This window comes from Zosterops lateralis, assembly GCF_965231275.1.
Source record: "Zosterops lateralis genome assembly, chromosome: 3".
Lineage (NCBI taxonomy): Eukaryota > Metazoa > Chordata > Aves > Passeriformes > Zosteropidae > Zosterops > Zosterops lateralis.
In genome coordinates this window covers 51476012-51488443 of record NC_139764.1, presented here as the reverse complement: position 1 = coordinate 51488443, position 12432 = coordinate 51476012, and the positions used below count along the sequence as shown (strand labels likewise).

The 12432-nt window shown below is 38.7% G+C and overlaps 1 protein-coding gene across 6 annotated transcripts in view; it reads right to left on the bottom strand.

Annotated features, from left to right (window-relative positions):
* The window catches only part of ADGRG6 (adhesion G protein-coupled receptor G6), a 111481-nt gene that overhangs the window by 54779 nt on the left and 44270 nt on the right, over positions 1-12432 (bottom strand). For all 6 annotated transcript variants that reach the window (XM_083857987.1, XM_083857989.1, XM_083857990.1 and 3 more), the window contains 2 exons: positions 6710-7330; positions 1953-2021 (listed from right to left, as the gene is read on the bottom strand). In XM_083857987.1, the coding sequence (XP_083714113.1) occupies positions 1953-2021; positions 6710-7330 (690 nt within the window). The remainder of the gene's footprint in view (positions 1-1952; positions 2022-6709; positions 7331-12432) is intronic.

Genomic DNA, 12432 nt, shown 5'->3' with positions numbered 1-12432 from the left:
TCTGAAATTTCATGGATTTATATATATTGTCTGAAGAATAATTTACAAGGCTTCTTACACATTGTGTCTTCCAGCCAATGCTAAAGAGGCATCTAATTAACAAAAATATATACTAAGCATAGTGGAGAAATCGGTTCTTTCATCAGACATAGCTGACATAACCTGGCATCCACAAACTTTTTTACTGTTGTTACTGCACAACACCCAACAAACAGAGGAATCCAAACTGGCCTCTCAGTTTAGACAAAGTCTGTGGCATTGACAGAAATAGACAGACAGCTATATTTTTATGATTTTCAATAATTATGACAATAATTATGATGGTGCTGAGTGGGATAAACCTGATCCAGCATCTTACTCCAAACTGAACACAAGGGACACTTTATCAAACACTTTTTAGAGAAGGAAAGAGTATTACCTTCATGAAAATACTCATAGTCTTTATTGAAGTCCTTATTGATGGTCTAAGAAGTTAAGAAGGCAAGTTTGAAAGGCAGCATCTTTTATCAGAGGCAATATCTACTACTAGACAAGTTAATAAAGCTGGGACAAAGGATGAGACTTTTAGAAAAGGAGGTTCGTTTAGCTGAAAGTGTGTCCATTTCTGCAGCCATATTAGCTGATGTTATGAAGGACATTCTCTCCGTTTCATACCATGCCATTTTACTGGAGGAAAAAACTCAGAGATCTTCCAAAAGAATGGACGAAATATTTATACAGTGGTACCCTTTACATATAAAAAGACTAATATTGGATAATTGTGGATGTGTCATTTACCCAAACTATTTCAGTAGTAGCATTTAGATCACACTATGCTTTGTGAGTACGATGCCTGAAAACTAGTGTTTAAAATCTGATTATGGACATTTAATGGCATTTCACTTTCCCTGTGGAGACCAGTACAATATGCTCCAAGAACCTGAACCAAATTTACCTCAGGAAAATATGGGAAAAGTACACTGAAAACTAATCTAGATCTCTTACTGGCTTTCCAAGCAGAGTGCATTTTTCCTTTTATTTTTAAACTAAATCCATTTCCTTATAAATGTTGGTTTTGAAAGAGTTCTGAGATTTCTTGTTCTCCTCTTCTATTTCATTCTCTCCTGTCTCTATCTTCAACCATTCAGCTGGAAAGGGGTTAAAAAGCTAGGTATTTTTGGTGTAGTTGCTGCTGTAATTAAAGTTCAACATAGCATGCCAACACATTGTAAGGCCTGTGTTCATGAAGGCATTGTGAAAATGGGTTGATGTTGCTCATGTCAAGCACTTTTTATGGAACTTCAGCATCTGTGCAAAACAATTCAAAGTAACCATCCTTGCATGCCCATTGATTCATGTGACATGGAAATCCGTAGGATTCACCCATTCCTTGCATTCAACTGAGCTGATCTTTAAAAACACCTAATGAATTTTTACATGTGGTGATTTTTACATTATTAACCCATCACTAAGTGCTGTAGCATGTATTTCTTTCTCTAAAAGCTGCTGAATTTTGCAGTTTGATGGTAATTGTTTTACCTGCTAATCTCAAAGCATCTAGCCTCAAAATAGCTTATTGAAAAAAACCCCAACTGAATAAAAGCTTGTTATTTTATTTACATACGCTCTTTTTTTTCAGATTTACCTGCTACTTATACTGGTTAATATTTTACTGTGAAATGTGCAAGAGGAAAAGACATGAAAAAAGAAATGAAAGCAGTCAGTTAATTCAGTTTTGATATAATGGAGACTATTTGGAAAATGTATTATCAAGGGAATGATCACATTTTTTCCACATATTTTATGTACAGGACACCCACATACTTGATGAGACTAAATAATTCCTTTCCTTGCTATATTTTATTGCCACTCGCCCTTTTATAAACAATAATAAAAAAAGAAATGGAATAAAACACCAAGGCAAATAAGGATTTCCCAAAGATGAAACTGTGAAAAGGATCTGGGTTTCTTACCTTGGCAAAGACTTCCTAGGTTTGCACAGCTGGTTGGTTCAATTGAAGAAGAGGGAATTAGATATGAGCCTTTAAAAGAAAAAATCAAATAATTTAGAAAGGGTTAGTTACTGCACCTAAAACACATTATATCATGCACATTCCTCTTTGTAATTTCTCTCAGTGGCAAAACTGACACTGCCATTTTCCTATAAGACTTACAAGTTTTCGGTTTCTGTTGCGGCTCAGGGATCCTTGAAAACCCTGCTGATTCACAAGTTAGAGTCACTTACGTATCCTCCTGTGGTTTTCTTAGCTTTCACTAAATAACATCACATTAAAGGAATGCAGCTTGTGTGTACTCCATGAAATGGGTTTAAGCAAAGGGGTCAGTATGGCCCCATATGGGATTTATGTGATTTTCATAACAACGCGTGCCTTGGAGGAGCAACTATGCTCTGCTGCTGCAGCACAGGCAACCCAGAACACATTTCTGAGTAATCTGCCTGTGACAGACACCAACCAGATAAAAGGTGATTAAACTTGTTCCTCTGCCCAGGGCGAGGGTGTGATTAATATTCTGGTATGCATGATTTATAAACAGATAATGTTATAAGTCTGTATCTCTACAGAATTATTCATAACAACCATTACACTTTGATGATCTGGAGACAAAAACCAAGGCACATGAGAATGGCTACAGAAAAAGAATTGGTGCAACTGCATTAATTACACTTCACGCATCCCAGAGGTTCAACTGCAGATACAGCTGCCTTTGCACACTATGTTGAACATAATGGGACCATGGAGCTCTAGTAAAATGTGAACCCACTAGGAGTTCTGCCCTTTTGGCTTTTGCTTTACCACTTCAGAATCATATTGACTCAATGAAGTTCTCTCATGAAACACACTATCCTTCCATAAAATTAAATAGCCACCACCCATCAGCTTGTAAAGATAGCTAAGAAAGTATTTCCTGTGATGCAAGAACAAATGAAGCATGGAGCTTTGACACAGAAATTGTATCATGCCACAGATAGCACTACATGTATTGCCAACAAATATAGGGCGTAATTAAAACAAGTGATCCTCAACAAATATTAAATTTTACCATTTTTTTTTAATGGAGTAAGAGATAGAGGCAAATTCCCTTTCTTGGTACACTTCTTATGAACTTTAGGAAGGATGTTCTAAGTGAGCATACTATCTTGAGGTGGGTTTTTTCTCCCAAAATAAATTTGCTAACATTAAACAGTCAATATCAAAACCTACTCTAAATTTCACCCCTGTTGTGGAACATGGAAAGATGACCTAAGAGTTGGCTGGAAATACCATGGGTATTCATATTCACTGAGTATTTAAAACAAGATTGCAATTTTATTTGATGAAACTAAAAAAAAAAAAAAAAGTCAAATCCAAATTTATAAAACATTCAAGTCAGAAGACTATTGCATTAAGTTTGCACGGCAAGTGTTTGGCAGCAAGGGGGTTACAGGGGCAGTTCTGTGAGAACGCTCTCACAGAAGCTTCCCCTATGTCCAGTGGAGCCAGTGCCTGCCGGCTCCGAGATGGATGCGTTGGCCAAGGCTGAGCCTGTAAGCAGCAATCGTGGTGGCTCTGGCATAATGGATTTTAAAAGGGGAAAAAGTTACTGCACAGCAGCAATTTCAGCCAAGAGAGGAGTGAGAATGTGTGAAAGCAAAATCCTACAGACACCAGGGCCAGTGAGGAAGGAGGGGCAGGAGTTGCTCCAGGTGCCTGAGCTCAGATTCCCCTGCAGCCCATGGTGTGTACTATGGTGAGGCAGCTGTGCCTCTGCAGCTCATGGAGCATGGTGGAGCAGAGATCCACCTGCAGCCTGTGAAGGACCACATGCTAGAGCAGGTGGATGCCTGAAGGAGGCAGCTACTCCACAGAAAGCTGGCACTGGAGAAGACTCCTGGCAGGACCCATGAAGACAGGAGCCCATTCTGGAGCAGGTTTGCTGACAGGACTTGTGACCCCATGAACCTGTATTACAGACACATTGTGTGATACATCTCTCTTCAAATGTCTAAAACTCAGATATCCGTATCTGCTTGTCATGCTAGACCTCTCCTCAGTGGAGAGGAACAGGCACTCCTACAGCAAAAGAACTTTGACTTCATTGGGACATATTTTCCAGCACAAGATGCACTGACCTGTGGAATAGCCTTTTTCATTCCACTATTCATAAACAGCACTGAGGGCAATTATCTTAGCCTGAAACATTGTCCAACTGCCTAAGGCAGACACATCCCACACTGAGTTAAATCTGAGAGTGAAATTAGGGATTCCTTTGGCCTTTGGGAATGAAGGATCCATAAAATGCACATGAAAAAAAAACCAAAAAAATTGCAGGCATGGACAGATATGTGGCCAGGTTACCCTTAAAATGAGTAGATCATATCCTGTTATAGCTGCAGCCAGTGCAGGCTTCAGAATCAGAACCAGAAGTTGAATAAATGCTCCTCAGTTTGCCTGCACTGAACTCTGAACTGGCGGTCAATAACCACACTTCTATCATTACCTAGGTTGCTTGTTTCAAAATAATTCCAGATACCTAGGCTGTGTATGCATACCTTTAAATGCAATCTGCACAACGGTATGGCAATAAAACATAATTCTGTCAAGTCTTACACAAACACCGTGCCACAACTGCACAGCTGTGAAAACATTACTCTAAGGAATAAACTAAAAAAAGGTAAAACTATGAAAAGATTATCTGAAACAATTTGCCAGTGTTTTATGCTCCATAAATCTACTTGTAAAAGCTTTGTCTGAAAAAACATGAAAATAATACCCCTTGAAAATGTAAGCACTGTTCAGGCAAAGATATGTTGAGATCACTGCTAAATGCTTGGTTTACTTTTTTTTAAGTTACAGGCCACTTCCTGATGAAGCATTATTGGAGCTGTGTGAAAAACTCTTTTCTGCATAAATCCTTTCACTGCTGTTAAATGAAGCCTAATCAGAGTCAGCTCCCCAATGTCAGTGGTTTATTCATAGTTGATAGCCTGACTCATCAACTCTCCTTTTGAAGGCTGCTTTTACAAAGAAGGCTTTTACTTTAGAGGAGGAAGGGAAGACAATTCCAACAATTTCAACTCTGGGATTAGTAACCATCCTTGAAATGGCACTGCACCCAGAATTTTCTTTTAGGAATACTCTGGCTCAGGAAAGCCTGTATCACAGAGGGTGATTTCATATCAAGGAAAGAAAAGGACTAGCTAGTGAGTCAGTCTCCTCATCGGCTTATTTAGAGGCAACAACAATGTTTATACGTAGATACACTTTAAATGACTTGTATAGATACCGGGCCAAAAGTAGGAACACTAATAAACTTTTTCTAAAGCAATGTTCTGCTGCAAGAAAACTACTGATCATTCACATCCCAAGCAACAAAGCTGCGGAATGAAAATAATTCTGTTGTTTCTATGACCACAGCTGGGATACTACACTTGTGTCTTAGGATTGTACAGCATTTAACAGAAAAGAACAACACTCCTACTCCAGTCAAAATTAAATGAGATTGCACCTTTTACAGAAATAGGTTGTTTGGTAAAAGTGTTACGGTAAACATCATGGTATAGCAGTGTAAGAAGGGTACAGTGTAAGAAGATTTTCTGGGAAGTTACTCTCTGTCAGTTATTATCTATCTCAACAGATATATCAGTTTGTACCAATGAAATAGAAACAACTTTTTTGTCCAGAACAACTTCATCAGTTGTGGTCAGATCAGCCTTTTCTTTCCTCTGGTAGAAAGGTTAAGGCACCTAGTTGCTTGTGGTTTTATACAGGTGTTGCTTAATTTTTTTTAGCAGACACATATTGAGATCTTTCTCAGTAGTTCTGGCTGTGAATGAGTATCCCACACTTTTACATGAGTACAATAAAGCAAGCAAAGCAGCTTTTTCAGCCACCTTAATCTCTCATGAACTATTAAGATACAGAAACTAGCATGCCTCAGTGATAGCAGCTTCTCTTCTAAACTAAGGATTCTCAGAAGGCTGACAGATTCTCTGTCACATATACAAAAAATACTCCAGGACATTTATGTGAATCAAGTGTCTGAGCCATAAAATGAGACTAGGTTGGTAAATGTATTGAAATTTATCTTCTGGAGTAATCTACAGGAAAAACACCTTCAGTAAGTACCAGTTAAAAAAAGGACTGATAATCTGTCATCATGAAGAAAAAATATCATGATATTGATCTCAGACTCTTTCTTCCGGTCCACCTCTTCTAATTAAACATTTTCTTCTAGTTACCTGTCTCCTATGCACCGCTTTTGTCACTGCTTTTGCTGGCTGTGCATATACAGCACAAGGCTAGCATGGGCTCCTCTGGCTAATCAAAGGGCAGGTACAAAAACATTTAGTAATTAATCAGATAACATACACTTTTTTCCCCAGAGACCACAGTAATCTCATTTGAGGCTAGCAGGTACTTGCCATTAACCCCCTTTCGTATGAGCCAATAAGGAGTATTTAAGAAATCTTTGATCTGCAGATCATCTCCAGCAGCAACTCAATACACTTAAGGGACTTGTTATTTTCCTTTAAGGAATCAACTCCATACCCTTGCAAAGCCTCATGTATGGTAAGAGTTGAGCTAAACTCTAATAAAGGTAAGACCATGCTATTTTTCTTTCATGGGAATGCTTTCATTTTTTTTCTGTCTTGGTATGTGATATGTTCAGCACAATACAGAAGTGTGGGGGGGAAATAAGCAAAAAACTTTTGGCAAGGCATACTCACCACAACTCAAATTGTTTTCTGCTTTCAGTGCTGAAGTTGGAATACTCCAGAATTCATTTTCCCAGTCAACAATGTTTCCTTTCACATCGCAGCTGAGGTTGGCCAGTGTTTGCGCATTCATGGTGAAATTCCAGAGGCGGAAGTTGTAAATGTCCCCATTTAGAGAGCTCACTTCATTGCTGTTGGAGCCCAGCACCAGCCTTCCATTTCCAGGGATAACTTTGTGAAAGATCTGTGGACAGTTCACTACATGATAGGTACTTTTGGCATATACACCTACATCGTGCGAGAAGCTATCCCATGCAACACACAGCTGCTGAAAGGTTCCTGTGAAAAACTCTCCATTGCGGGGCAATGCACTCGTAAGGATGCACTGTGTGCCTGAGATGGACAGAAAATAGCCTTTTGTGGTCTTCCCGAAGCTGAAGAGCTCTCTCAACAATGCATCAGTGTAGGAGAAAACCTTCCAGTCATCGTTATCATCGCTGCTGCCCTTGGTTGCTTCAAAGCACAGGGTGAACTGCCTAAGCTCTGGCACTGAGACAGTCTCTGTCACAAACACAGCATCCATGTCAGGAACCTGAGGAATGATGACTTTCTGATTCCTCAGAGACACGGCAACTAGAACCAAGAGCAGATAAGTAAATTAACAACAACAAAAATTCATCATATAGGAATAAAGCCAGACTGGCAGCAGGGGTTAAAGTAGCATTCATTAAATCAAACATTCATCATGTCATTTTTATCACTGTAATATATCAACAGGAATATCACTGTAATGTATCAACAGTAGTATCACTGTAATATATCAATATCAAGTGGAATTTGACTTGGGAGTGCACTCAGCTAAAAATATGCAGAGATCCTTTCAATGACTGTGTGACACCCAGTTAACCACCCCATAAGTTGTGTTAAGAGCAATATTAGGACATGTTACCTACTGACCTCCAACTCTGCTTCAGCTCACTTAATAAAAATTGCCTCTCCTTCATCTATATAATATATCGTATAATATCTCTATATAATAATATCTCTATCATATAATATATCTATATAATATATCATATAATATATATCTACATAATGCATCATATAAGGATGCATTAAGCAATGGAATAAACTAGGTATTTGAAAAACCCACTATGTTTTTCATACTGTGAAAAACACTTACTTTTAAGATACAGTATTTTAATTACTTTTCTGCGTGACTGCATTACACCAGTCGATCAGGCCTTCCTTCTTTTAAATTTTGCAATAGAAGAAAGCCCCCATTAAATTCCTTGGCAAACTGAAGCCTTTTGTTGCTGAATTCAGCTAATGGGTGTTTCTGCACAGCATTAGGCATCTTCTCATTTTGTCCCCAGCAGCTTTCTGGTCAAATACTGCAATTGTGCGCTCATGAATATTTCCATCCAAGCCGTTCCCTATTTGCTAACAGTTGGATCAGCAGTTTTGGACTTCGCACAAGTATCTAGAAATTTCTAGTCCTACAGCTATTTATGTATTGTTGTAAGGGTATTTAGGCAGAATTGCTTTAATTGCTGTTAAGTATTCTCATTTACATGGGCAAAATGGCAGCCACCAAATGAGAAAGTATCACATGACACATACTTTTTCTCCATGACTACTTGAATGACAATTCCGTTCACTGTATTTTCGAGATTATTTTTCAAAATAAAATATTAATAGGCTCAGTTTTATTGGCATATTTATGGCAGCACAATTCTTCCAGCAAATTTGTCCACAGAAATGTTTCCCTCTACCAGACATGCAAAGGTGTCTGGTACAGATTGCAACAGAGCTCCGTTTTACTGCTGGCTCCTCAGCTCTGCCTCAGACCCATATCTCCTGCGAATGTCTGCCACCTCTTACACATTTTCACAGTGTATAAGCTAGAAGTGAAACTTTTCCTTGCAGAACCGAAGAATAACTGCCACAGTAGTTAATTCTCAGTCTCCTCTGGGATTTTAACATTTAACCTAATAAGTACAACTATTCTCTTCTCAGAATGAAATAAAACTCTTTCAAATATTAAGTGTAGACATGAGGGCAGAGTGACTGTCATGCCACAGTCAAAAGGAAAAGACATAGATATATGATGTATAAGGATTCTGTGATGTCTCTAGTACTGCAAGTTCCCTTTGCCAGCTGCATGCAAAGACTCTGAGCCGAAAACTACCATATTTGGATATACACAAGAACATAATTTGACCAATATATTACATAGAAAAATAACATAAAGCATTGCACATTATCCACCAACCCAGCAACTGCATAATGGGAGGGAAGAGAGAAAAATACTGGGCTTTTATAGTTACTGGATTTACTTCATAGATTTATTTTTCTTCCTAAGGGAAAAAGCATGCTGTAACAACTTTATAGATAGAAAATGCGTTCAACTCTCCATTGAAAACAGGGGCATTTTTTAGCAGGTTAATTATACTGTATGCTCCTTTACGTAACATGGAAAGTGTTCCAGAAGAAGCATAAGGATTCAAGACTCGAAAAAGAGGAAAGATTATTCATATGAGCACTATCCAGACCAAGTGGTCAAAAAAGTTATGGACCACCTGGTAACATTTAAACAGTACAGAAAGAGAAATAAATGGGAAGGACTTTGCTGCCATACTGAAGCAGTCTAGTCAGTTTTGCTGTATTCATCATACAGATTTAACCACTGGTATCTTCCTCATACACTGAAAAGGCAAAACTGACAAGTATTTTGTCCACATGGAGAAAATTGAATCCTGCCATCAATGTTAAGTGCAGATCTCTTTCCTGGTTGCTGTTCTACTGTCAGTCATCACACTGATGAATTTAAATGTTAGTATCAGAGAAACTGCTTATTCTCTGAGGAAGAATATACATATACGCTTGGAATACTTTTTGGGAAAGACGGGACAGGAAGGGCTTGCAGGTATGATTGCCTGGCAAGAAATAATGGAGATTAAAACCTGTGAGTGAAATAGAAATGAAGGCCAGCTTTGAGATGTGATCATGGCAGGCAGGAAGACGGTGATTAGCTGGAGATAGGTTGAGGGATAGAAAACAAAAGGGCCCAAGGATGTAGCCCCTCTCCACCTTGCCAAGGTATCAGGGAAAAAAGTAGATAAGAAAAGTAGTCTTTAGAGTTTAGAATATAGGATGATATGGTAATATAGTAGTTCTCATAGGCTGCATGCAAAGTTTGTAGGTTTTGTATCTTGCACTAGTTGGTCACTGTAAATTAGAATATTCAACACAAAAGGAGATATAATGTATTGTAACAAGGTCCTCGCACACTCTCTCTCTCTTACCACTCTGACCACTGCACTCTTCTTACCTCTCTTACTCCTCTTAGCTCTCTTAGTTCTTTTACCTCCCTTACCTCATACCCTCTCTCTCTCTTTGGGGCATCTCTTCAGCCGAGGCTGGTGGCTGAAGGCAAAGCCCTTTTTACCCACGACCCTTGTAATAAAACCATGTGTTTCTAGAATATCACAAGTCTGCAGAGTTCCTTCTCCCTGCCATCCATGATCTTCCTGCAATCACTCATCCAAGTGTTTCAGAATACTTTCAGAATGATGTTTAATTTTTTCTCTTAGGAAGATCCTGAGATTCGCTCAGCTGGTTAGAGGATGGTGCTAATAAAGCCAGAGTTGTGGGCTGGATCCTCATATGGGCCATTCACTCCAGAGCTGGACTTGATAATTCTTCTGGGTCTCTTCCAACTCAGACTGTTCTGTGGTAACTGGATTACAATGGGCATGGGGTTTTTGGATACATTTTCTTGTGAATAACATACAAATACTTGCCTTACTTGCATCTCACTGTCTCACATCTCATACACCCCTTCACACATAAGCAGGAGTCCTCAGGCTCTGTTTTACACTCCCTTGCAGGGAACACTGGCCTCCTGCCAGCTGATGGGCTTTTCAGTATAGTTTGGTGTTTAAGGGGTGCCTTTTGCTCTTTCTAGCTCTCCTGCTTTCATCTGCCTCATCACTGATGGTGGAAGAAATGTGTCAAACTTAAATGAGGTCTGCAAGTGTCCATATACCAAGTATGTCTGGGAGTGTTTTGTTACTACAACCTAAGACACTCAGTGAATTGTGCTTTTAATCTGGGCTACTGCAGTCTGCTTAACTGTATGCTAAATTGCCTCAAGGATTTCTGTACTAACACAGGTCTGTTGGCTCTCCTTCCTCCCCTTTTGATGACTGACTTCTACTTACTGGTGGAGTTATTACTTACACAGTAAAGTGTTACTAGGAAATTATTTACCATAACAGCTTTTCAGCTGGTGTGAATTGACATAATTCCCCTAAGACTGGCAAAGCTGGATTGGTTTACTGCAGCTGAGGATACGGTCCATCCATCTGCTATTGGCAAGAAGGAAACAAACATTTGTGGGGGTGGCCAATTTGATATGGACAACACGACTGTGCAAAACTCAGTTTGAAACTTACATAAAACTGAGTGGTCACGCAAAAGCTGTTCTATTCCCAAACTAACTCCCTCCCACAACTAACTCTCTTATGTCTGTCTCTTCTCTCATGTATTTTGTCTTGTGTACATACTGCATATTAGGATGCATGTATCACTAATGTCTTTTTAAACTACATTTCTAGACAGGAAATTGTGTGTCTTTCAACGGCCTTTTCCTACTTTCCAACTTTGCAACTTTGTGGAATTCAAAGTGGAACAAACAAATTTTATTATTATATAAAAGCTATAATTTCTGAGAAATGGAAAAAATATCTAGGAGCATTCCCCTATTCTGGGAGAAATTAATGCTTTTGCTCCCCTATCACATTTTCAGTAGTTAAAGATGGTGGCAGCTTCAAGTGCAAGCTTTGAAACTTCATGTGAAGTGAGGGGGTATGCAATTTTTCACATGATCTGAAGGGGTGTTCAATCTTTTGGATGGCTTTGGAAACTCTTTGCAAGCTTACCAGAGCATAGTACTGACATCTGCCATGTGGATGTGTTGTCATTTAAGTGTGCATTGATGTCCTATTTTCCACATGCATTTATAACTAGAAAGGAAGGCAGTACATTGTGATCTCTGTTCCAAGACCTTTTTCTGTATCCATTTCCAGGTTAAGTTTTACTATGATCTTTGCCTGTAACTATGTTCTGAAAGTAACACAATTGCACAACTGTGAGCAATAAGTAGAATATAGTCAAAATTTGCCCTAGAAGAACGCAGACAGCTCTCCCAGCATCCACAGTCAAATTCAAGGTGTCAGATGAAAGTTATACATTTGGAGTAATGAAACCAAATGAAGCCAGCCTCAACCTAGGTGCTTAACAGCAAGGCTTAACACAGAGCTTCTGAACTAATATATGTACAAAATATTTAAATATAAGTCACTAGTGAAGGTCTTCAATACTTTCACTCACACTAGAAAATAGCCTTCTTCTTCAAAATAAAAGGCTTTCTTCCAAGATATTTAATTTTGATGGTACTATCCACGAACATAAGGTTTTATTTGTCATGGAGGTAATACTCTTGCTTTCGTAGCAATACCTTACTGTAGGTATATAGACACAAGGGGTTCTCTGCCTATGTTTGAGGACCTTTCCTCTCCTTATTAAACACAGCTGACACACATTGTGTCTTTTAATTCCAATTGTAACTCATCTCTTACGGTGATACTTAAACATTAAAATATTAAAGAAGAACAAAAAAGTTATTTTGACTGCGTATGACTTTTTATGACTCACTTGATTTTACAACT